Source organism: Lethenteron reissneri, chromosome 23, assembly GCF_015708825.2.
Source record: "Lethenteron reissneri isolate LAM-NWPU_2019-01 chromosome 23, ASM1570882v1, whole genome shotgun sequence".
Lineage (NCBI taxonomy): Eukaryota > Metazoa > Chordata > Hyperoartia > Petromyzontiformes > Petromyzontidae > Lethenteron > Lethenteron reissneri.
The window spans coordinates 16,802,592-16,825,862 of record NC_083801.1 but is presented as its reverse complement, the minus strand read 5'-3'; the positions used below and the strand labels follow the sequence as shown (position 1 = coordinate 16,825,862).

Genomic DNA, 23,271 nt, shown 5'->3' with positions numbered 1-23,271 from the left:
TGAAGTTTTCGTGACTGCAGGGATCCATACTTTTTTATTCTTTCGGTAATCACGTAGGTATAAAATAAATCACGTTTCGGGCGCAACACAAGCGTCCGTCACCAGGTGGGACCACAGCAAGAAACAATTGCTGAAGTGGACAAAAGGGCTTGTGTTGCGCCCGCAACGTCGTGATTTAATTTATTTTATACCTACGTGACTTTACCGAAAGAACTCGAGTACTGCCTACATTTTTGCAATATCTAGTTGGAGGACGTTAGAACTGATCCAAAAATGTACCATGCCTAGGCAGGTTGTTCGTATAGGCAGTGAGATTTAATTTGTGAAGTCAATAGTGATCTAGAGCTGCGTGTCACAATCACATAAATTAAGGTTGAAATTAAAACTGGAGATTATTTTGCTAAGAGGATATAAATTGAGATGAAGGGGCCGAGAATGGCACTTTATTAAAGACATTACAAAAAACGTTAAAAAGTTGCACAAGTGCAATGGAACATTGGACCTTAGCTTGCAACTAAAGCAATATTTGCAACAGCCAGAGAGAAACCCAAATTACAACTGTTTTAATATTTTTGTGCATACATTAGCAAATAACGGTTATTTAATATTATCTGAGTAAACCCCTTTTGTCACAGAAGTAGGAAAACAATAGCTTTTCAGATAATCCATTACAACTTGGAATGAAAATGTAGCATCAATGCTAGATACTGATGCCACACATTGGGGACACGTTACAACAAAAACACTGTTGTCCCCTTTCAAGTGCGCAAATAGGTCACTACGTTGACATTCTGAGCTGAATTACTATTAGGGGGAGGGCATTTAATGTTATGGTCATTATTTCAACGAACAAGTGCTCTTCTGTTCCCCATTAAACAAGTGTCCCGAATACTGTAGTGAAATAAATGCACGACGTGCTTCTAATTAAAATGGTCTTTGAAACACTTTCTGTAAATGACGTGTCGCGCAACTTGAATGCTAACCTCATTTGTCACATTCCAAAGGAATGGGTTTGCATGGAATTTGGCAAAGTCAAATAAACGACATGCAATTTACTATCGTGAAAAATGACCAATCCCAAAAAATGTGATCACATAATAGTTCTTCTGTTTCCATTGTTTAATGAGTTAACGAATCGACTATTAATATGAGAGCAACGGACAGTAGTACAAACTGCACACTGGAGTACAAAAAGAGACGCCACGCATCAAGTCTTCCACATTTAATATTACAGTAGTCTGGTTACAATTGCAACCTGAAAAAAAATGTAATGTACAAAATTACTTCCATACATACACGCAATGGATATACATAATTGCTTCCCATGACACTACTCCAGTAGGCAACCAAACTCGTATGTAAATTCATATACTTTAACAATAACCACGTAGCCATAATAAATTACCTCACAATAATTCACATCTCCACCTACCAATGTGCAATGTCATGTAAGCGGTATTTTATTTATTAAATAGAATAAGTTACGCATTTCATTTCATGCTTTTAAAAAGCTTAATACAAATTCGATTTTACGCTGTTTAAATGTATAAAACACCTATAAACACTTTAAAGATTGAAATGTAAAACTTGCAATTATCTTTTCAGTGCACATCAGTTACAGTACAGTTATTAGAATGCATCTCTGTATTCAAATGTACTTTCAACAGAAACGAAAGACAATAAAATAATGCCAATTCTGCACTGCAGACTAAACAAAAATAATGAAAATGTACAAACTGTAATTCGTTTTCATAGCCTGTCCTTTTAAATAGTCCAAAAGCAACTTGATCAATAGCCTAGAAAATATATAAAGCTTACACATGTTTACATCTCCAGGTGTAACATTTGACAAATTATCAGCGATACATACAGTACTATTCAGAGCATAGGACGCAAATGACATAACATGTGCTACATTGACTATAATGTACATAGTCAATGAAAAACACATGAATGTACTTTAACAAAGTACAATATTATTGAAGCCTTTGTTGAGGGAAGCATATACAAGTTAAATGGCTGCTCCCATAAACTATATAAACCTATTGTACATTTTTCAGGGATCTTGAGAAAGGGTAAAGATTGTGCACAATGGGACACCAGAGCACCCAAAAACCATCAACTGACCAACCACTACAATTTGCCCCAAGGTTCTCATAAGCAATTTCCTTTGAAACCGACGTTTAAGACCAGAATATATCATTAAACTCTTTATGTTCATCAATATTCTAATCACTCTGCCGACGTTCTTGCATTTCAGTAGCTTTGTAGTTTTACAAATGTGCCTCAAACACTTGTGTTGTGCACCATCGACATTCAGGGGTTCTCAACTGCAATCCTCGAACTCACCGCCCCCTCCCCCCCCCCAAATAATACACTTATTATTCAACAGATGCATGCAATATATCATTAAATAACATTTCAATGGATACATTGGTAAACTGGAAAATGTGGTAGGGTGCAAGAACCAGAAGTTGAAAACCTCTGAATAGACCCTATAAACACAAAATGTAAAAATAAGGCTCATATACAATTAGTTTTTTGTAAATCTGTTTCATCGATAATGGCATTCACATTTATTGATCGTTAATTATTGGTTTATGCACAATGTAGATAAAACTAGTATATTCCAGTCATTTTCAAAAATGGCAAGTGTTCATGATGTAACCTATCTTTAAGTAGGTGTGGGGCATGATGAAAACTGTCAAAAAAGTTTGCTTCAAAATTTCAAAAGTCAATTATTTGGTTCATGGATGCAAAAAAAAAATCAAAGATGGCATTCATGAATTAAACATACCTTTTCTATGTAAGCAGAAACACTTAAAAAAACAGGCTAATTGTATATTAGGAAAATAAGTGTATTTTACTCTTACTAACGGGGTTATCTTACAACGCTCTTCACTAATGCCCTTTAATGAATGTTGTTGCAGAAGTACATTTTATTAATTTATTATATTGCCATAAATAGGTTTGGCTGTGTGTAGTATTTCAACACACAAGAGGAGTCCAATGAAGCCTGATCACGTCTGACATGCCTGCTTTTGCATTCGATTTAAAACACACCAAGCTAGCATTTATCACTTGATGGAAACATAGCTATCAGAAGAATGGTTGGTAGTCTCTCATAAACCTGACGAGCATTTCCATAGGTCCAGTAACTTGCCAATCAAAATATTAATTCAAGTTTTGAAGCACAAACCTATTAATGTACCCAACTCCATATTGCAATGGAACGATGGATGGGTCTGTATATCGCTTGGGCACAGGTGAACAACAAAGTATACTTGGTCCCCTGTTAATAATTTTACTTGTGCTTTACATTTAATTATCTTGCCATTTGCTTAGTGGGACATGCAGTCACACACATCATTTAAAGTAATCTCTCATGTAAAGGTAAAATTTTTCAAACAATGCAAACTGAATTGCAACGTTTTCGAGTGAGGGATGATAATAATACGCACATCGAAATGTTCCACATTTAAACCGAACATCCTGTAAAGTCATATTTTGGGATATTATTTAATTTCAAAATACTATAAAGTAGGGGATTCTCAACCAACGATATCTGGCTCCCTCGGGATTTATAGATATACTGTTGTACATAAAAAGACGAAGAGGCCCTGACATTGCAAAGGGATTACTGAGGAGTTCCGTGCTCACTCCTTGACATTTGTATTGCCCTTGTAAAGAGATGCCAGTTCAAAAAAGGTTGAGAATCACTACTACATAGGACACATCTGTGACTGGAATCAAAAGCCCCATCAGACTGGCAACCGTTGGTGGATCCAGTGGAGCAAGAGGAGTACCAGGAGGACGGCACCGACACACAACAACTTCTTGAACAGTACACCACCCTCCTTAGGAATAAGCACATGTGACAGTGTGTTGGTGATTTCAAAGATCTCATGGGCCGCACAAGTAAAGATGAACGTGGTCACAGTCAAGTTGAGGAAGGGGATGCCTGGGATCAGAACAAGGATTCCCTTTAGTGTCTGCTGCTAGCCAGATGTGGCACTGGCATATGAACAACTGGAAAATAAAAAGGGGGGGGGGACAACAATATGAAAATGTATCACATGACCCGCTTCTCATTTAAAAATGCAAACACAGTTTTTTTTTACATTTGTGTGTTAAAACAAATGTTAGCTTTCTTTAAAAAAAAAGTCTTACCTCTAATGACAGTTTTCCAAACCAAGCAAAAAAAGTGCTGTACTTGTGACGCAAGCATCCTGGTAAATTTCTTATAAAAATAAAGGCCAAAATCTATAAATGGGAAAGAGTTGCAAACTTAACAAACAATAAATCCACAACACACATTTAAAACAACATTTTATCAACAGTGCATGAATACAAATTTAGTAATTTGAAAAATAAAGCATCAGAAATTTTACTCACTGGTACAACAGAGATGAACGGGTGAGCTTTGTTGCACTCAGTCTTATTCTTACATTTGCTTGCCCAAACTGAAAAACCCTGAAAATGGACATTAATCATATCCTTTATGTAGAGAAGAACATTTACACTTCTGTAAAAGACTACACAAAAGGGATACATAAAATTTCACTCCTTAAATATACCTGCATGTATGTGTAGAACCAAACACTTTAGTGTAAACTAGTGGTTCTTAACTGTTCTGGGGACCTGCAGACCAGTCAACCCTCAACATTTTTCGCAGACCACCACACAGTCAAACATTCGGTGTATTATGAAAAAAAATATCATATCTGTAACAGTTTTGTGGACCACCAGTTGTGTACAGACCAGAGTGGGAACCCCTGGTGCAACAAATGTACACGTAGGTCTATTTTGAGTTAAGGAAAGATAGGTTTATAATCAACTGCCAATCATACATTTTCAATGCCTAGTAATGAGCCTAACTAATCTCTAAAAGTGACCTAACCATTCCATATTTTCAATCGGGGATATAAGAGGTTGATATTTATGCAAATATAACTTTTACTGTATTTAAACAGATTTTAGAGGTAAATCCCACACCTCTGGTGAGCATGGTTGGCTACATACGGTGCTAAAGAAGTTCCAAATACATACAATTGCTCACCGTGAGGCTGGCAATGGCCAGGATAAGCAAAGTAAGCGAGAGGCGTGGGGGAAGCAGTCCATCTCCATAGGAGTCCCCAAGCAGCTGCAGCCGTCGCAGGGTGAGGTATCCGAAACCAAAGAGCATGCCCTGCACCACCGACTGACAAAACAGGAGTTAATACGGTGCTCATATCCAGATCTGTCTGAATGTCAAATGCAAAGGAAATGAGGCTTTTGAAAAACTTGTAAAAAATACTTACAAAACGATCTAGCTGCCAGCGGAACCACCATTCATTTAGATTCCCGTTAAGTTCAAATAATTCAGACAAAGGCCAGAAGGAAAACATCTTTTCAAAAAAGTCCTGTAGGTAAAAAGAAAATGTTGAGTTAATGAATATTATATTTTTAATAATCAATTCACAACATGACTACTTCACTTTAACTGTGGTCTTCATTAGGGGTTAAACAAACACAGTACTATATTGACAAACAGTTTATGAATGTTGAACCAAAGAGTATTCATGAATGTTGTCATAGCTATTCAGTCATTGCTTCAAGCAGTCAAAACTAAAAAAAATAAGATTTTAAAATTGATGTCATCACCTCAAACCAAAACACAATCATTAACACAATACTAAAGCTAAATCTTTACACACAATATATATCAAAGATGTGAATTTATTGATTTTAAAACTTTGACAACAGCAATGGGGATATGTATGACTATGTTCTCAATAACTGCCTCTTTATGTTTATTTAAAATGTTTAGGTACAAAAAATGGAAACCTTTGATGATGAGAGGAGGACAATGCAGGTCACGAGTCCACAAAACTTCAAGATCAAAATTACGTAAAAAAATACACTTCCTGCAAACACAATACAATGATGTCACAGTATAATGCAGTGTTATAGCACCACAAAGCATTAATACATTTATGAAAATAGGCAACCAAATGGATACCCACATAAAAAATCTATGAGTGTACACATTATTAGCCACTCACTATTATTGCAGTGTTGCAATGTGGTTGCTTTTATACACCATGTAAATACACATTTTACTATCGAGTATTATATGATTGTACAGGCATGTGTATGTATCACCATAACAAATCCGGTGCAATTAAATCACCAAGTTGAACAATTTTAGTTTCCCTCTAATGTGTGATGCATTTTCTCAGTCATGTGTTCATTTCAGTAAAGGCAACAAATACAAGATGTAACATCCGGATTGTCACAATATTGACTTACATATTTATGACAAATCAACAGTATTGTATATTTACGAATGCCTTTGTGCATCTTGATATTAGCCGACTGCATAGTGCATTTAATTTTTATTCACAAGGATGGCTTACATTACACTATACTGACCATTGGAAATCTTGGCACTGATCTGAGGCCAAATGGAGAGAAGCAGGAACATGACGATAAACCACACAGTGACCAGCGGCACAAAATAGTAAAACTGGTAAGGGCGGTCCATCACCAGACACAGGATGACCACCAGGAAGTTAAGGCGGAAACACACCTACAAACACAAAGCTCATTACTGTACAATATTTCTACAGGAACACAGCGAATCTGGAAACAATGAATATGAATATCATACATAACAATTTTTTTGAACTATAATTAAAACATTGAATTACAAACATTAAATAAAAAAAACTGAATTACAATGTATTTAAGTGGATGAGGTTGATGCTTAAAATTTTCAATAGCGTTTGGTTGCAACATTTATCGCAACTATTTTACTCATTGTTGGTTTCTACCAAAAAGGTACCATGAATAACAATGTAAAAATAATGTTAAGATACTCCGGTTCATCTAGCCAGCAGAAACTATTTGAGGTATAAGTGAGGTCCATTTTTATTTTTTTGTACATACGTCACCACCTTTCTGCCACAAATCTGCCATTCAAACCACCATCACATTAAAACGTTAATATAAAATTATGAAGACTAAACAGCACACCTCTGGAGATCGTTCCACATGTGTGGTGCTGCATATGAGAAAGATTTGTCTCCCATGGTTTTGTGTTTGGTTTTTGGTGGTTGGAATAAGTGTTTGGGTTCAGAGCCAAGTGAGGTGTTGTTTTGCTTGATCTGCATGAGGTTTCTGTAAGGTGGAGCTGAATTGTGTATTGCTTGTATGCTAATAGGATAATTTAAAAGCATATTCTGTATTGGATTGGTAACCAGTGTTAGTTTGTTCGAGTTTGTATGATGTGGGATGATTTCTGGAGGTTGAAAATTAGTCTAGAGGTATTATTCTGGATGATTTGAAGGCATTGTAGCTGTGTTTGAGGTATGCCAAAAAGTAGTGAGTTGCAATAATCTAGCCAAGGGGTTATGAATGCGTGTATGAGGGATGACCTGTTTTTAATGATGCATGAGGTTATCCATCTGATGTTGCGTAGATGGGCGTGTGCGCTTTTTGTGATTTGAGATATTGTTCTGAAAAATGTAACACATCCATAAATATTTCCTTACCTGAAGGAGACGGTGCAAACCCAGATCTCCTTTGCTCCAGAAGTAATAGAAGTGTCCATATCCAGTGAGAAATAGATAAGCAGCCACCAATACTCGAACATGCATGTACACTGGGAGAAACTGTACACACAAGGAACACCACTTTAGTTTTCTAGGAATCCTAACAATTTTTTTTAAAATGTATGAAAGCATATCAATTGTACTGCATGTTAACTGCAAATGTGTTGGTGTTGTTATATAAGCGGAATACGCTGTAGAATAGAAATATGAATTTAGTTTTAATGCAGTGGACTTCTAAGTGGCATTATTTTTACTAAACACGTACTGCACTGGCTCCAGAGATGTGGTATATTAGGATGACGAGCTGCATCCAGCCTTTCCACTCATTAGTTTGTTCTCGGTTCAGCATGGAACTCTGTGGAGAATACAGTTCAGCAAATGTAAATTGCAAAACCAGCGATTATATTGCTGAAATAACTTTTAAAATATATACAAGCTTGAGCCTGATGCAATGTTTTGCAGAGGTGTCATTATTATTGCAGTCTGAAAAATGTACAATTCACTTCATTTTAATTATATCACTTTATAAGTTGGACACTCATAATGCCATTCAACAAAAATGAATTTGCACATTGCAACAAGTGTTAACTTACATCTTTGGCAGTGTCAGAGTAAAACTATTCCAAGTACCATGACGTAAATCACAGGCACAAAGAAGTAAGTGTGGCTGTAGTGCTTCTGCTCTTTCATAAACAGATTTGCTCGATCACAAAGATAGAAGTACGCCATGATAAGGCCAAGCTTGGCGACAGGCCGAACCACAGTCTCCAGGGAGAGTGAAGGTGACAGTGGGCTGATGACAGGCAATTTCTTTTCTTCCCCACTCTCCTCATCTGTGCTGGGTCGCACACTAGCCCTGCGTGGACGATGGCACGTGCGCAATACTAAGCTAAGAAAAGCGCACAGCACAAACACACAGGCGACGACCTGCTGCACAAGTGTTGTGCGTGGCTTTGGCAGGCAGCACGAGCCATCCACCGGCTGGATCACTGGGTTACACAATGCGTTCAGTAGAATCATGGCATCCTGGCAGGTACACATACACAACGTGCATTCAATTACAATATTGTACGTGCATTTAATCTCAACTAAATGGAAGTTTCTATGCATGCTTGTTCAATTAACATGTTCGTTTATGTTCGATGAACGTCACCAATTATAAGCAGTGTTATATCAGTGTATTGTTGATGATGAGCTGTTCTGCACTTGTAGCAAGATTTACGATTAAAGTGCATTTATTTTTTAGGATTGATTTATCTCCCAAGACGAGTTGCAATACAACAATTATACATTTATAATAACTCGAAAACAGAGATTAGAGACAATAAAAAAAACTCACAGTGGTTAACACACTTTCAGGGAGGTGCAGTCCATCAGAGCATTTATCCAGCCCTGCCTGCGCTATTAATTGCGACGCCTTCAACACCAACAATTTGCCACCACTACCAGAGTTAGTGCCACTAGAACCAAACATGTTAAGGACAGCTTCATTGTAAGAATCAATTCGAACATTTGTGATCATTCTTCGACGTTCCGAGAGGATAGCTTCATTCACAGGGTCTGTAGATGACAGCGAACCAATAATGTTGCAAAACACATTATTTTCAAAATATACAACTCAAATGCCAGTATCATTATTTTAAAGTAGTACTTATTAAAGAGCACTACATTTATTTCCATCTCACATCATCATCAAAGCAAGCCTTCTGTTATAATCTCCCATAAACCTTCACTCAATGGGAAAATGAAAACATTGCATGGATTTCATTTCCTCTGGCCACCCACACTGCTGAGATCCACTGCTCAAGACTCTCCCTCCTCTTGTCTGATCTACAACTGTCTTTCCATATCATGACATTTATTAAAAACTAAACTATAAAAAATTTGTATTTTACCAGGTAAGGCCCACTGAGCTATGTCGCTCTTTTTCAGCAGCAACTTGGCCACAAATGAAAGCTCAACGAAATGGTTTATCATGTGGAAATGTATAGCAGCCAAATACTCTCGACGCATGTTTCTAAAAGTGGAGGGAAAAACCAGAGGACCTGAAGCAAACATGACCACGGGGAGAACATGCAAACTCCAAATATACAGACGTCAGGGTCGGATCGAATCCATGACCTCCTATATACCAGGCGAGGTAGTTAACATTTTGCCACCATGGTGCCCACAACCTCCCTCTGTGGCCTGTAACATTCCTTGTTAAAAATTGTAATACACAATGCACCCCCCTTCCCTTTTCAAAATTCTTGAAAAGTAAATGTTTTCCCCCTATGTGTACAGTAATTTAAGATGCAGTTGCATTGTAAGAGTTGTCAGCAATAACATTTTAGTTAAACAGTAATATATAACAAAGTAAATCCTTAATGCACATTCATTTAACGTGATGCATTTGCACCTTTTCATTTATTAATACTCATGTATCCTCTGTGAAGGATACAAAACTAGACTAAATTGGGGTTTTCAAAAAATATTTTATATCAATGCAAGATACATAAAGTGACATGTTTTGACTAATACCATTAACATTTGGATTTTTAGAGCATCTAAATATAACTGCATTTCACTTGGAATATTGTCAGCGTAATATAATGGTACCTTCTAAATTTACCTATGCCTGTTAAAACATGATAAAAGGTCATATTGCAATAACGTACATCTAGAGGTGGAGTGATGTATCACTCCCCTAAAAACTTGATGACTTGTAGTGATTCAGGAAAGCACCTCAATTCAAGAATATATTTTTTTTATAGTCGTGAACGTCATCATAATGTGAACGCATTATATCTTATACAAATAAACGTCTCTTCTTACACATATAATTCGATTCATATATTATGAGCTTAAGAATATATATTAAATCATGCATTGTTATACCTATGATCAAGTCAGATTAAACGAATCTATATTGGAAACACATATGAACTGGTCCATCATGATGTTCATACTAAAGAAGTCTGTTAAGTAAGATATCACAAAATCATAACATATTTTGGAAAACATTGGTTTAAAAATGTCTCTAAACATATCTGGAATAATAGTCCGTTTAGATATAAAGCACTGTCGGATGGGGCCTCCAAGGGCAAGCCTGGCATCACCCCCTCCGAAACATTAGCAGTACTGCAAGTGAATGAAATGCATGTTGCATTCTAGACACTCCTATAAGCTGCAGATACTTATAACGGTGACACGAACCCCACAGGCATCCCCACAGTATGTAGGAAGAGACTCGAATTACTTGGCCTACACATTGTTTTCAGATGGCGGTATTTCTCATGGCATGTACAGGATGTTTAAGATAAAAAAAATAACTCAACATAACTGATTGTAATCAGACTAAACCATGTGAGCATTAAAATCCTCTTGATGATTTTGCAGCTGTCACAAGCTAGAAGTTATACACTAATGCAAATAAAAAAAATGCCAGCATCGTTACCACAGTTGTATTCACAAACCAACATTCTTTCTGCATCACTAATTTTACAATACAATGCCAATAAACAGAGCTCTACCTTGCAGGACCCAGTAGACAGGGCTGTCAGCTGCCAGTTGTTTCATGTGAGGCAGTAAGGCAGTGATATTTATTTTGTATTGTGTCAATGCCTCTTCACTCCCATTGTTTAGTTTGATTGACCACTGCAAAGCATACAATTCATCATGCATTTGAGAAAGTGGACTTGGTAGTGCATGGTTAGTCTGAACATATGGTGTAAGCAGTCTGTGTTGTGGTGTTCAGAAAGTCGGAGAATGAACATTAATAAATGAGCGCAGTAATTTTAGCACTGCCTTATCCAGACAAGATTGATTATATATCCTAAAAAGTATTAATCACCAAAAAGTTACATGATGTGCACATTTTTATTGACATATAATATAATTATATTAACAAATTGCATAGGAGGTCTAAAAATGTGTACTGTACTTTAAATTCATGAATTTTACTTACAGTTCCGGCAGCAATTACGGTCATATCGGGCCTTGGTAGACGGTCCTAAACAAAACACAAAATACCAAAACAGGGTGTGCTTGTGGCTCATTTAAATTTACACTTATGTTTTTCAATTAACTCTTTAATAAAAACAGTAAATGGTCCCACAACAACGTTATTGTCATTTACAAAAAGATTACACGTACATTTTACAGTACTTTATGGGTCCATTACGATGGTTGTATTTGTATATTTTATTAGACATTAGATTCAATAATCAGGAACAGATATTTATTTTGAAATAATTCGAGTCTTCTTTTCGTAGGATTTATTTTTTTAGATTATTAAATGATGTGCTCACCTCATTCCATGCTTTGAAAAGGTTATTGACGGAGCTGTTTATTTCCGGGTACCAAAAAAAGTTCTGGAAAAACAATGTATAAAACTTTAGATACTGGCATTTTTATTATATTTATATATAGTGCCCAATATGCCAGGGCATCCCAAGAGAGGTTTACATCATATCTCAACTCAAATATTTGAAGAGGGCACCGCCAGTAGCAGATATCTCTGTGGGCACAAGATAACTCAGCAACTGGCCTGCAAACTGACATCAGCTTGTCAATGAGAGGGCGATGATTACAGTGTAAACCAAACCGAGTCATTTACACCGATTATTTATAACACGAAATTCGAATTCAATGTTTAATTGTAACGTGGAAAATGCTGTTTAGCCAGTTGCCCAGCTAGTTTGCAAGGAAAACCTGTGGTGCATCAGCACAGAACAAGAACAACAACATGAAAGTGATCCGTAAACAGAACAGGCAACATCGGATTATAATGCTTTCATCTTATATAGTGTCATTCATGGTAATAGCATTCCATAACGCTGTACAATAATACCTACTATCACCCAGGAATGTCTGTCCTTAACGCTCGTGACGTCACTCCATATCAACCAGCCCCCCTCATTAATATTCATGAGCAGGTTACGTCCTCCAAATGGACACCCCCCACCCCTCCTGATTGATAATCATGAGCGGGTGACGACACTCAATATGGAGTACTCCCCCCCCCCTCACTAATAATCATGCGCAAATTACGTCACTCCACATCAAACAGTCCCCCCTCATTAATAATCATGAGCAGGTGATGTCCTCCAAATGGACACCCCCCCCCCCCCCCCATTATTACCTACTATAATGAGCCAAGAATGTCTGTGTGCAATGCTCGTGACGTCACTCCACGTCGACCAGCCCCCCTCATTAATAATCATTAACAGGTTACATCCTCCACATGGACCCCCCCCCCCTCATTAATAATCATGAGCAGGTTAAGTCACTCTACATGAACACCCTCCCCACACATGAATAATCATGAGCAGGGGACGTCACTACACATCGAACAGCCCCCCTCATTAATAATAATTATAAGGTGACGACCTCCAAATGGACACCCCCCCCCCCATTCATAATTAGCGGATGACGTCACTCCACATGGGGGGCCGAGGAGCCTCCTCCCCCTCCTCGGTGTCAACTTACAACCCTCACTACAAAGGCAGAACCCTCACGTCATGCAATCTCCTTAACGCTATTGAGACATCAAAGTAAAAAGGACGTCATGATGAACAAGGAATTATAACCTTAAAATGAAATAGGTCTGTGTCACCGCGGCCTTACAAATTGCACACGCATTAATGCAATGAATATCACATCGCGGTCTGCTTTTCACTTGCAACTTTCAGATTTACGACAATACACCTGTCCTTGGACGGGCAAAAGGCTAGTTATATATGACAACCAAATCCCATATACAGCCACTACCAAGCAAATGAAAATCCTACTACCAAAAAAACAAGTTAAGAAATGGCACCAAAAAACAAAAATGCGTCGAAGGCAGAGGCACTGCTAGGCTGCAAGGTGGCACGGTTAGAATATAATATAGACAAGTGAGGTTTTATTATATGTACACTTTTATATCAACGCAAACTTTAAATCTGACCAATCACTTGTTAGAAACGTTTAAACAAAAGAAACTTACCACTTTCAGTTTTATTTGTTTTTCCTCAAATGTAATATTTGTATGCTGTGGAAAATGGAAAAAAAGATACGTGACTTAAAAATGCGATTTGATAAAAACATTCCTCAATGGGAAATCATATTTAGTCAACAAAAAGTTTTACATTTGTTTGGTACTTAAAAAAAAACAATTGTATTATTGGCATTTCTATTATATTTGTATCCACTCCTGAATGACGTCACCACAATCCAAACCATCTCTCAGTCCTGACAATGCTTCAATATAGCTCGCTTCACAGCACAACAGCTGATCTCATCACTTCATATCCGCACGGCTAAGCTCTTAGTCTGAGTCTCATCCATCGGCCATCATCTTTTCCAGGTGGCCTTCGCAAGCCAACTTACCTTCAAAGTCAATATGTAATTTTCCATTTGCTCCCTAATCCATGTCACTCTCTGTCTCGCAATATCATTCAAAGCCCATGCTTTTTTTTATACAACTTTCATCTTTGGTTGCATTCCAAGTGTTAAAGCAGTTACTGCATTATGAATGTAAAAAAGCGGCTACCATGGTGCGAGTAAAAAATTATTGCTATGGTGTGATTATAGTGTAGTTTCATATATCACTGTTCTTTATTGTTGCTTTCAATTAAACTGCATGACTATTAAAATTGTATATTACTACCAAGAGACATACCTTTTTACCTTCATCTCGCCTCTGTGGGTTGATCAGCTTTGTGAAGGCATAGAAAAGCTGCCTAACTCTTGAATCGCCCACAAAAGTCACTTGCTTGCTTCTCAAACAATCTGATATCTCACTGCAAGGTGCGAGACACAAATTATATGAAAATGTTACAAAGTGTAAAACATACAGCACGACGAATATGCAGAATTGCATTACAGGTGTAGTGGCATCCATGGAGGCAACACGTTTATTCCAACACCCCGACAGGTTAACTACATACACGTACGGGATAACGACATAGGTGGTAGCTAACTTCCACTAGCGACTAAACCAGAACGGGCAACTACATAACCGGGTCAGGTCAGAAACGTACTGCCTGACCCACGATACCGAACGTGACGACCCAAGATTGAGGAGACGTAGCACGGCGGGTTGATTCCAGAAGACAGCCTGGATCGGCGCTCGGGACTTCCCTTTTATGCCCCTGAGCGTGGCCTGGCCCCACCCTAGGCCACACCCCCTTCTAGATCCTACTCGAAGGTTCTGAACCTTATGTCACGTGTCGCTCTCGCCACCCCTTGGCCCCCCTTGCTACCCTCTCCTGGTCACGTGCCCTCTCGGGTTCACCCAGACAGTCATGTCCTGAAGTGCCCTCTCTCTGGCCGTCACCAGCAGCATGCCCCTTCGGGCTCGCTTCTGTGCCATGCACACTCTGGTGCCAGAGAGACGCTAACATGCACAGTACCACTCTTCTTCCAATAGCTGGCGCTAGATGCCATAGTGACTCAATATACATCACTACACGTGTACAAATTCGTGTTGAAGGTGTAAAAAATGCAAAAACACGAGGAATTACGTTGATACATATACATGTTATGAGCTTATATATAACAAGTATAGAACTATGTTGGAAATAAACATTGATTGTCATATGGCAAATGGCTGAATATGTAATTGTCACCACTGGCTCAGCTACCAAATGAAAACACTGCCCAATGTTCATTTAAGAAGCGATTCAAAACACATCCGGAGTTGAACAGTCTTTACCACAGAGGCAGTGTACACATCCGTGAATCTATGGAACACCACAGTACAATAAGCATGGCGTGATAAGTGCGTCACCTTGTCCTATACGTGTGCATCATGCAGCCTCGTGGCTGCCAGACTTCATCTCCAAGGAAACGACCATCATTGAGCAGCCCTGCACACGTGTCTCCACCTGCACACAAGCAGCTCTGTCATGGGCCGCTAAACTGTGGGCTGTCCAGGCTTTGAAAAAAAAGCCGGTTAACTTCAACGGGCTAAAAAAACACACAGTGACAATAAAGCTCCATAGAAATTAGATAGCGGTGCGAAGAACGGGGAGCCCTTGTCTTGTGGGGTCATGCCCCTGTACTCTGAGGGGTATGGCCAGCATCAGGGGTGGGGTTGCTAAGACGGGTGGCACCATGGATGGGGTGGTGATGGTGACGGTTATGGTGGTGGTGTTGTTGATGCTGTTGTTCAGGCAGTGACGATGGTGGCGATCGTGGTGGTGTTTATGTTTATAGTGTTGGTGTTAATGGTGCTCATGATGATGTTTGTGGTAATAATGTTGTGTTCATAGTATGCGTTTTGATGGTGGTAGTATTGTGATAGTATTGACTGTATTGATAGTGATTATCGATGGTGATTATATTGTAGTTATTTTGATATTGTTCATTAAGCTGCTGATGTTAATGGTACAGCATTAGCATTACATTCTTGTTGATAGTGTTGAGGATGTTGGCAATAATGAAATTATTGCTGATGAGACTATTAATGCTGATGTCATCATTGTTCTTGTTTACCACCGAAAGCTTGAGTCTCAAAACTGTTTCAAGAGGGTTCGATTTTCACAGTATGATGTTGCCGTGTCATCCAAATTGAGATTTTTTTTTAAGCTATGGGAGTAAATCAATGCACAACACACAAACTCCACACAAAGGCACTCGAGTCGGGAATCGAACCCAGGGCCTTCTAGCAGTGAAGCATTCAGTGTCACATTGCACCACGCTGCTGCTTGCTGCCAAGTGATGTTTTTGCTATGTTGATAAAATAAAAGGCAGATGTGAGCGGATTGAAGCACTTTTGGAATGCTGATCTTTGCTCATGTCAAGCAACATACCGATGTCTCCGGAGGAAATACCTGCCGAGATATCGGGATGGACTGACGAAAAGGAACAAAAGCGTCCAAAGAAGTATGGAGAAATGCATGTTTTGAGATTACACCGAGATACACGGACTACGGTAAATAGAAGTTAAATACAAACATTAACAATCCTGATTTGAAGCTTTCAACATTAACAGTTAAGAACCGTGGGCTTGGACCGAATACGTGGCTAGAAGTGCTGATGGCTGTTGCTGGTGGTCGTGAATAACAACCCGTGTGGCAGGAGAAGGCAAGCGCACACGGAGGAAGGGAAAACGACTGCGGAGAGACGAGGGCGATAATATCGTCCCGTGTGGACGTGCTAGGTAGATTGATTGGTGGATTATGGGACCGTTGCCCAACTCCGTGCGCCGTGTTGGGCCTGACATTTGTGTTCAGCATTGGCGTACATGTGACAGTAAAAGTAGAGGTTTTCATCCGTGCAAATAGCTTGTTCGTGCCACTGCTGGCGAAAGGGCCTCCCCACTCGAGGGGGGTCTAGAGAGATACCCCCCTTTAAAGGATGGTGACATGGCCCAGCGTTTGCGCGTTCCGACGCCTGTTGCAGAGGTTCCAGATTATAATCCAGAGACCATCCTGTTTATTACTGGGGGGGGGGGGGGGTAATCATCATAATACGGGTCGTCTTTCTCACAGTGGACGTTAAACATCCCCTGATGCCTTTGGCAAGAAAGAGTCGTAGGCCAGGGTGCAAATTCGTAAACGAACCGCATATTACTCGAGATGTTTGATACGCAGCATTGATTACCCCCCTTAATTGGCAGACAACTGGCCCAGGTGACTGCTCTTGCCAATGGGACGAGTCTGGTTTCTCGAGTTGTCACCTGGTTACACAAATTAACCTGAAACTTAATACTCGAACGTATGCGGCTCTCTCTTCCACGCTGGCCATAGGTCTTGGATAAATACAGGTGGAAGTAATGTAGATATACTTGTGAACTGCCGTGCCGGGAGATCGCACTGGCGACCTCGGGTATTGCCAGTCCAACCTGTCAACATAAAAGACAACGTCTCCCTCCCCACCCCCATTAACACAACAGCGGCGCTGGCGTTGCTGTGTTGTTGTATTGATGGTATTGGTGGTATCGACGCCCTGATTGCGAGGGCATTGCAGCGTGTCGGTGAGGTGGAACATTTGGCTGCTAAGTGTTGTTTATTATTGTCCACGCTATTGCTGCGGTGTCGCGTTGACAGTAATGTTGACTGTACATGCGACGGTCATCGTTCCCTTGTCGAGGCTGTCGATGCGTCGCTAACGATGTCGGCATATTTGACGCGTTGGTGCATTTGTCTGCAACGGAACATCGCCGATGATGCTGTTTGCGCATCTGACGTGACGGTGCACTATCCACCACGTGGCAATGAAAATGCTGGTGATGTGGGGAACAACGTCTGGCGTGACGGTGCCGATATCATCCTCGTGTGTGTGTGTGGAGATGTTGAAATGCGCGCATCAACAGCGCGTACGGCCTCCGTTGCGTCGAGTCACATCGCGTCTCCCCCCCACCGCCGCCAGGTCAATCCCCTCCTACCCGTGAGGTGCCTGTCCGCGCCGTGGAACAGCGCCAGGGCGATGGCGAGCACCGCCGCCGCTCGCTTCGCCCACAGACCCGCGGCAGCCGCCGCCGCCGCCTCCTCGCCGCGCCGATGCGGCCTCCGCGCGGCCGAGGGCGCCATGCCGCGTGACGTCACCGCCGCCACCACCACCACCGCTACTACCACGTGACTCTCCCGAGCGCGCGCGCGCCCACCCTCTTGCCCACGTGACTCCCTCCCCCTGCCCGGCTCGCGCGCGCCTCTCTCCCCCCCACCCACCCTCTTGCCCACGTGACTCCCTCCCCCTGCCCGGCTCGCGCGCGCCTCTCTCCCCCCCACCCACCCTCTTGCCCACGTGACTCCCTCCCCCTGCCCGGCTCGCGCGCGCCTCTCTCCCCCAACCCCCTCTGCCCACGTGACTCCCTCCCCCTGCCCGGCTCGCGCGCGCCTCTCTCCCCCACCCCCCTCTGCCCACGTGACTCCCTCCCCCTGCCCGGCTCGCGCGCGCCTCTCTCCCCCACCCCCCTCTGCCCACGTGACTCCCTCCCCCTGCCCGGCTCGCGCGCGCCTCCCCCCCCCCTCTGCCCACGTGACTCCCTCCCCCTACCCGGCTCGCGCGCCCCCCCCCATCCCACGTGACTCCCTCCCCCTACCCGGCTCGCGCGCGCCTCCCCCCCCCCCTCTGCCCACGTGACTCCCTCTCCCTGCCCGGCTCGCGCGCGCCTCCCCCCCCCCCCCTCTGCCCACGTGACTCCCTCTCCCTGCCCGGCTCGCGCGCGCCTCCCCCCCACCACGTGACTCCCTCCCCCTACCCGGCTCGCGCGCGCCTCTCTCCCCCCCCCACGTGACTCCCTCCCCCTGCCCGGCTCGCGCGCGCCTCTCTCCCCCCCCCCACCACGTGACTCCCCTACTCGCCCATCACCCACCCCAAAAGCAAAGCCGCTCCAACTTTTGTTCAACATTTTTATAATTTTAGGTCCCTCTGCAATATTAAGGGGCCATCCAGTTAGTACGTACGCATGGAGGGAGGGTTTACCCAAATGCGTACCTTGCGTATGGGGGGGTCTACTGACACGTTACGTACGCATAGGAGAAAGGGGCCGTCCATAAATGACGTCACGCGATTTTTGACCCCCCCCCTCGTCACACGGCGTCACAAAAAGTCAGACCCCCCTCAAATATGACGTCACAAAGCTCTGACCCCCCCCCCCCCCCAATAAACTCTGATGATGTAGGAAAAACATTTATTAAAAAGTCTATTTAATTAAGTAGAACTTGTTGTGACGTCACATTTCTCACCCCCCCCCCCTCGTCACACATCGTCACAAATGTCTGACCCCACCCCCCCTAGGTGCGTGACGTCATTTATGGACGGGGGGGGGGTGAAGCCTCGATAATAATTTGTCTACATTGGCCTTCAAATGAGTTAGATAATCCGGCAGTGGACTATCTGTTTGCTTAAACACGTTAAGATTATTCATCCTTGATCGTTTATGCGTGAATTGAATATCGGCCGTTCTATAGGATTCGGGGGGGGGGGGGTGTAAACATTCCGCGTGTGTACAGAGAGGGGAGGAGGGGTCAAGTTTTGACAGATTTTTGCGTACCTACTAAATTGATGGCCCCTAAATGACCCAATACCCAAGTGATTTCCCCCAACAGCATCTCGTTCGGCTACGTACGGTGCGGAAGAAGTCCAACGTACCCTGATGTGAAAACTAAATTTAATGACGAAAAGCGAGACATCATTGTACATCGCTGTAAATAAGAAAGGGTCATGTTCGTTAATCTGCCTGCTGAATATGGCAAATTAAATACTTACCCGGAATAGGCTAAGCAGGTTTGAGCTGGGCGGCGACTTGCTTGCGTTGGGTGACATCCGCATAAATTATCATTAATGGCTTGCAGGGCTATGTGATGAGCAGAAGAGGGCAGTGCACCAAAATCTATTTTCTCAGAACAGCAAAGTATGCACTTCTACATCTTTTTATTAAACGCTTCTTGCTTTTAATCCCACTGACCAGCTTGGTGACGTTTGGCAAAATAACAGCCACGACCCGTACAGGGGTGGGAAGGCCATCATCTCGCAGTGGATTTACAACAGGGCTGTGCATGTACAGGGTGGTCTATATGTTTTTTGACACCCTCTATGAATCGACCACAATTTTGTTATTACTTACATATTCCTGTTTCAAATAAACCTTACTTAAAATATCTATTAAGTTTTAGAGAATTAAATGGAGGTCGCAAGACATCTGGACCACCATGTATATTGATATGACATGGAATAATGGTCGATGGTCAGGAATAATAACGGAGAGGCAGCAAGGCATGAACGCGTCCGAGGATACGGTACGTCCCCTGCTGAGATGGGGTTGCAGGATCTACGGTGTAATTGTTGCATCTCAGAATCACGATCGATGGCAACGACTCAGGGATGCCTTCACCCGGCAGAGGATTGATCATGGCTGATGATGATGATGGATCATAATTGTCCTCTGGATTACAAAGGGTTGAACATTGTGTTCCACTGTGTGAATGAGCACCTGGCAGGCACCAGTGTTTTGCTAGCAGGGCATGTTTGTAAAATTTTTAAAGCCTGTTTTGAAAACATTGCACCGTCAGTGTATTTCATAAACACACGTTTCATGTGATGGCAACAGTTGTGATAAAACCGAATTCGATCTTTGGACCACAGTCTGCATTGACGAGCATGGAGTTTGTACTTACTGGAGTTTCTGCAGCAATGCCACAGTTACTATTTTATAAGTAGCAACATACCTGGGTTTATACCCGGGTTTTCGTCTGGTGATCAGTTGCATAAACCACCTTCACGGGAGTTTTCCAATTAGTATGCCAATGTAAAGCATCACTAGAAGGAACATCACTTGAGGTGCTTGCCTCTCTGCCTGGACCTATTAGTATCTACTGCCTGGTGCAATTGTGGTGCCACAACGACGGGGCCGCTCTGCCGAACCAGGGAGCCGCCCGGCTTCCCCCACCGCACTGCCCCCCATCACCCGCCCCACATAAGCACACACCCGCACGCATTCCCCCCCCCCCATAGAGCTGGAAGGGAAGGTCACCTGATCGACCGGTTTTTATCCGAGAGACCCTTATCGGGATTAATTCTCACGGTTTCCGGCGATCAGGGAATTGGATGACCTCCCCGTGCTACGTGGCACCGCGGCGCTGCGGCCGGCCTTAATATGGTAGGTCGTGGCGTGGGGCATTCGGCCACCGCGGTTGAGGCGCATTTCCCCCCACACACACTCCCACGGGTCGACGGGGCGAGCAGGGGAGGCACGGGACAGCATGAATAGCGGGGTCACAGGGGCTGTTGCGCATAGTCATGGAGGGTTGGGATAATTGCGCTTGAGCGCGCAAGCCCCATTGGTAGGAAGGGTAAGGGAGTAATTAGGATTTACGCCTTGCACGCAGCACACTGATTAGCATATCAACAGCGCCTGGGGACTGCCGTGCGCGGGCTTGGGGTGCACGAGCCCATTGTTCAGCGCAGCATCCCCTTTGGGAGGTAGGGAGGATAAATAGAGGAGCGCAGAGGGGAAATCGCTCTCTTACTCCAGCGCCAGGCGACCAGACGCAGCTCGAGCCAGCGACCCGGACGTCCGTGCGACGCACCGAGGCACGCGGTTAACACAAGGATCAGCGGACCGCCGTGGACACTTAACAGTGAGTAAGAAGGGGAATTAGAATCATAGCCGATAAATAGGGAATAGGTGCCGGTTTAGTGGAATAGGCCAGCCTCGTCGACTCACTAATTCAACATTAGTTATCAGGTAATAAATCATTAATAGCGAAGCGTGGTCTCGCGTGATCTTGTCGTGCAGTGTGAGCGTGTGGGAACGCGTGTGGTACTGTGTGTGCGTAAGCTCGCAGCGTGCGTAATCGGCGTCCCCCAGGTGCGCGATCATAGCGTAATCGGCTGCGCATTGTTGTACGGTTTATCTCGCGCGCACGGCGGCGGCGACTTTAGTCGTTGTGTCGGCGTGTGCCCCGCTTGCGTGTGCTCGTTACGTGTTATAAGTGTGAACGCGTGTAGTACGGTGTAGGCGTAAGCTCTCGTCGTGCGAAATCGGCGTACCCCAGGTGCGCGATTGTAACGTGAGCGGCCAGCGCGGCGCAGAGAAGCGCAAGAGTGAGTGCCGTACGGAGCTGTGTGTGTGGGTGTGCGCGTACGTAATTAACCATGCCTGCTACGCGGACCCGCGGTGGAGTGGAATCCTCGGGCGACGGCTTCCACCCCATGGGTGAGGAACTTAGCAGCGGTTCGCTTAGCAGCGGGGGGGCGATTGATGATGCTAGCCCGGCCGTTAACATTATCGAGGGAGGGATCTCGGGGGCTAGCGACCCCCACAAATTGGTGTCAGAAGCGGTACGGACCCCCGCGTTACCTCACGCTAAAATAAGACTAATATTTACCGGCCGGGGGGCCCCTTCGTGGAAGGCATTCGCCCGCAATCTCTTAGGGGCCAAGGAAATTAATGGATGGACGGACGCGCAGGCAGTACGTCAACTTAATATGAATCTTGATGGGCGGGCAGCCGATTTTGTAGAAGCGTTACCCGCGAGCGCACAGACACAGCTAGAGGAGCTGATGCGCCGACTCGATCAGCGTTTTGGCACGCGTGACGAGGAGGAAGCAAAATCGGCCTTAGAGGCGCGCCGGCGCCAACCTGGCGAAGATCTACGTGATTACGCCGAGGATGTGCGTGAGTTAACAAAGATCGCACGCCCGGGGTACGCAACTGATGTTATTGAGGAACTGGCCGCCGAGAAAATCCAGCGGTACCTGTCTCGCACGGCGTGGTGGCAGCCAGACATGAGCTGCCCACGTCTTCCGTTTAACACCCTTGTCGAGCGCGCACGTAAGTGTGAAAGAATTCACAGCGAACGCGCGCAGCTCCGGGGGCTGGGACGAGAGCGCGCCATTGCGAGCCTGCTCTCGGAAGACGAGGAGGAGGGACAGGAGCTCGCGAGGACGGTAAGGGGCCGGGAAAGAGAGCCACAGAGACCCAGCGAGACGACCCCGGGGTGGGTAGCCGGGTTACAGGCCGGCATGGGAGATATGATAACCCAAGTAGGTGAGAGGGTAACTCACGTAGGTGAAAGGGTAACCCAGGTACGCGAGGAAGCAAATAAAAATATGACCAAACTGCAATCCTCCGTTGAGACCATCCGATCCGAAATGGGGGACCTACGCGCCACGGTGGGAGGGTTATCTGGGAGGGTAGCCCGACTAGAGGCGGAGGGTGGACAGCGGCGTAATGGGGGGGGAGGGAGCGGACAGGGGACCC

At 43.6% G+C, this 23,271-nt stretch overlaps 1 protein-coding gene across 1 annotated transcript; it reads right to left on the bottom strand.

Annotated features, from left to right (window-relative positions):
* Positions 1-1,207: 1,207 nt before the first annotated feature.
* Positions 1,208-18,148, bottom strand: LOC133346118 (N-acetylneuraminate 9-O-acetyltransferase-like). Its single transcript, XM_061557538.1, is given in 20 exon segments — positions 1,208-3,986; positions 3,988-4,029; positions 4,171-4,263; positions 4,396-4,473; positions 5,060-5,200; positions 5,301-5,402; positions 5,827-5,906; positions 6,415-6,571; positions 7,536-7,655; positions 7,861-7,950; positions 8,189-8,212; positions 8,214-8,621; positions 8,935-9,155; positions 11,108-11,231; positions 11,542-11,586; positions 11,885-11,947; positions 13,564-13,608; positions 14,239-14,359; positions 15,349-15,445; positions 17,950-18,148. Coding segments are annotated over 20 exon segments (2,421 nt in total). The 5' UTR covers positions 18,095-18,148; the 3' UTR covers positions 1,208-3,761.
* Between the last annotated feature and the right edge of the window lie 5,123 nt (positions 18,149-23,271).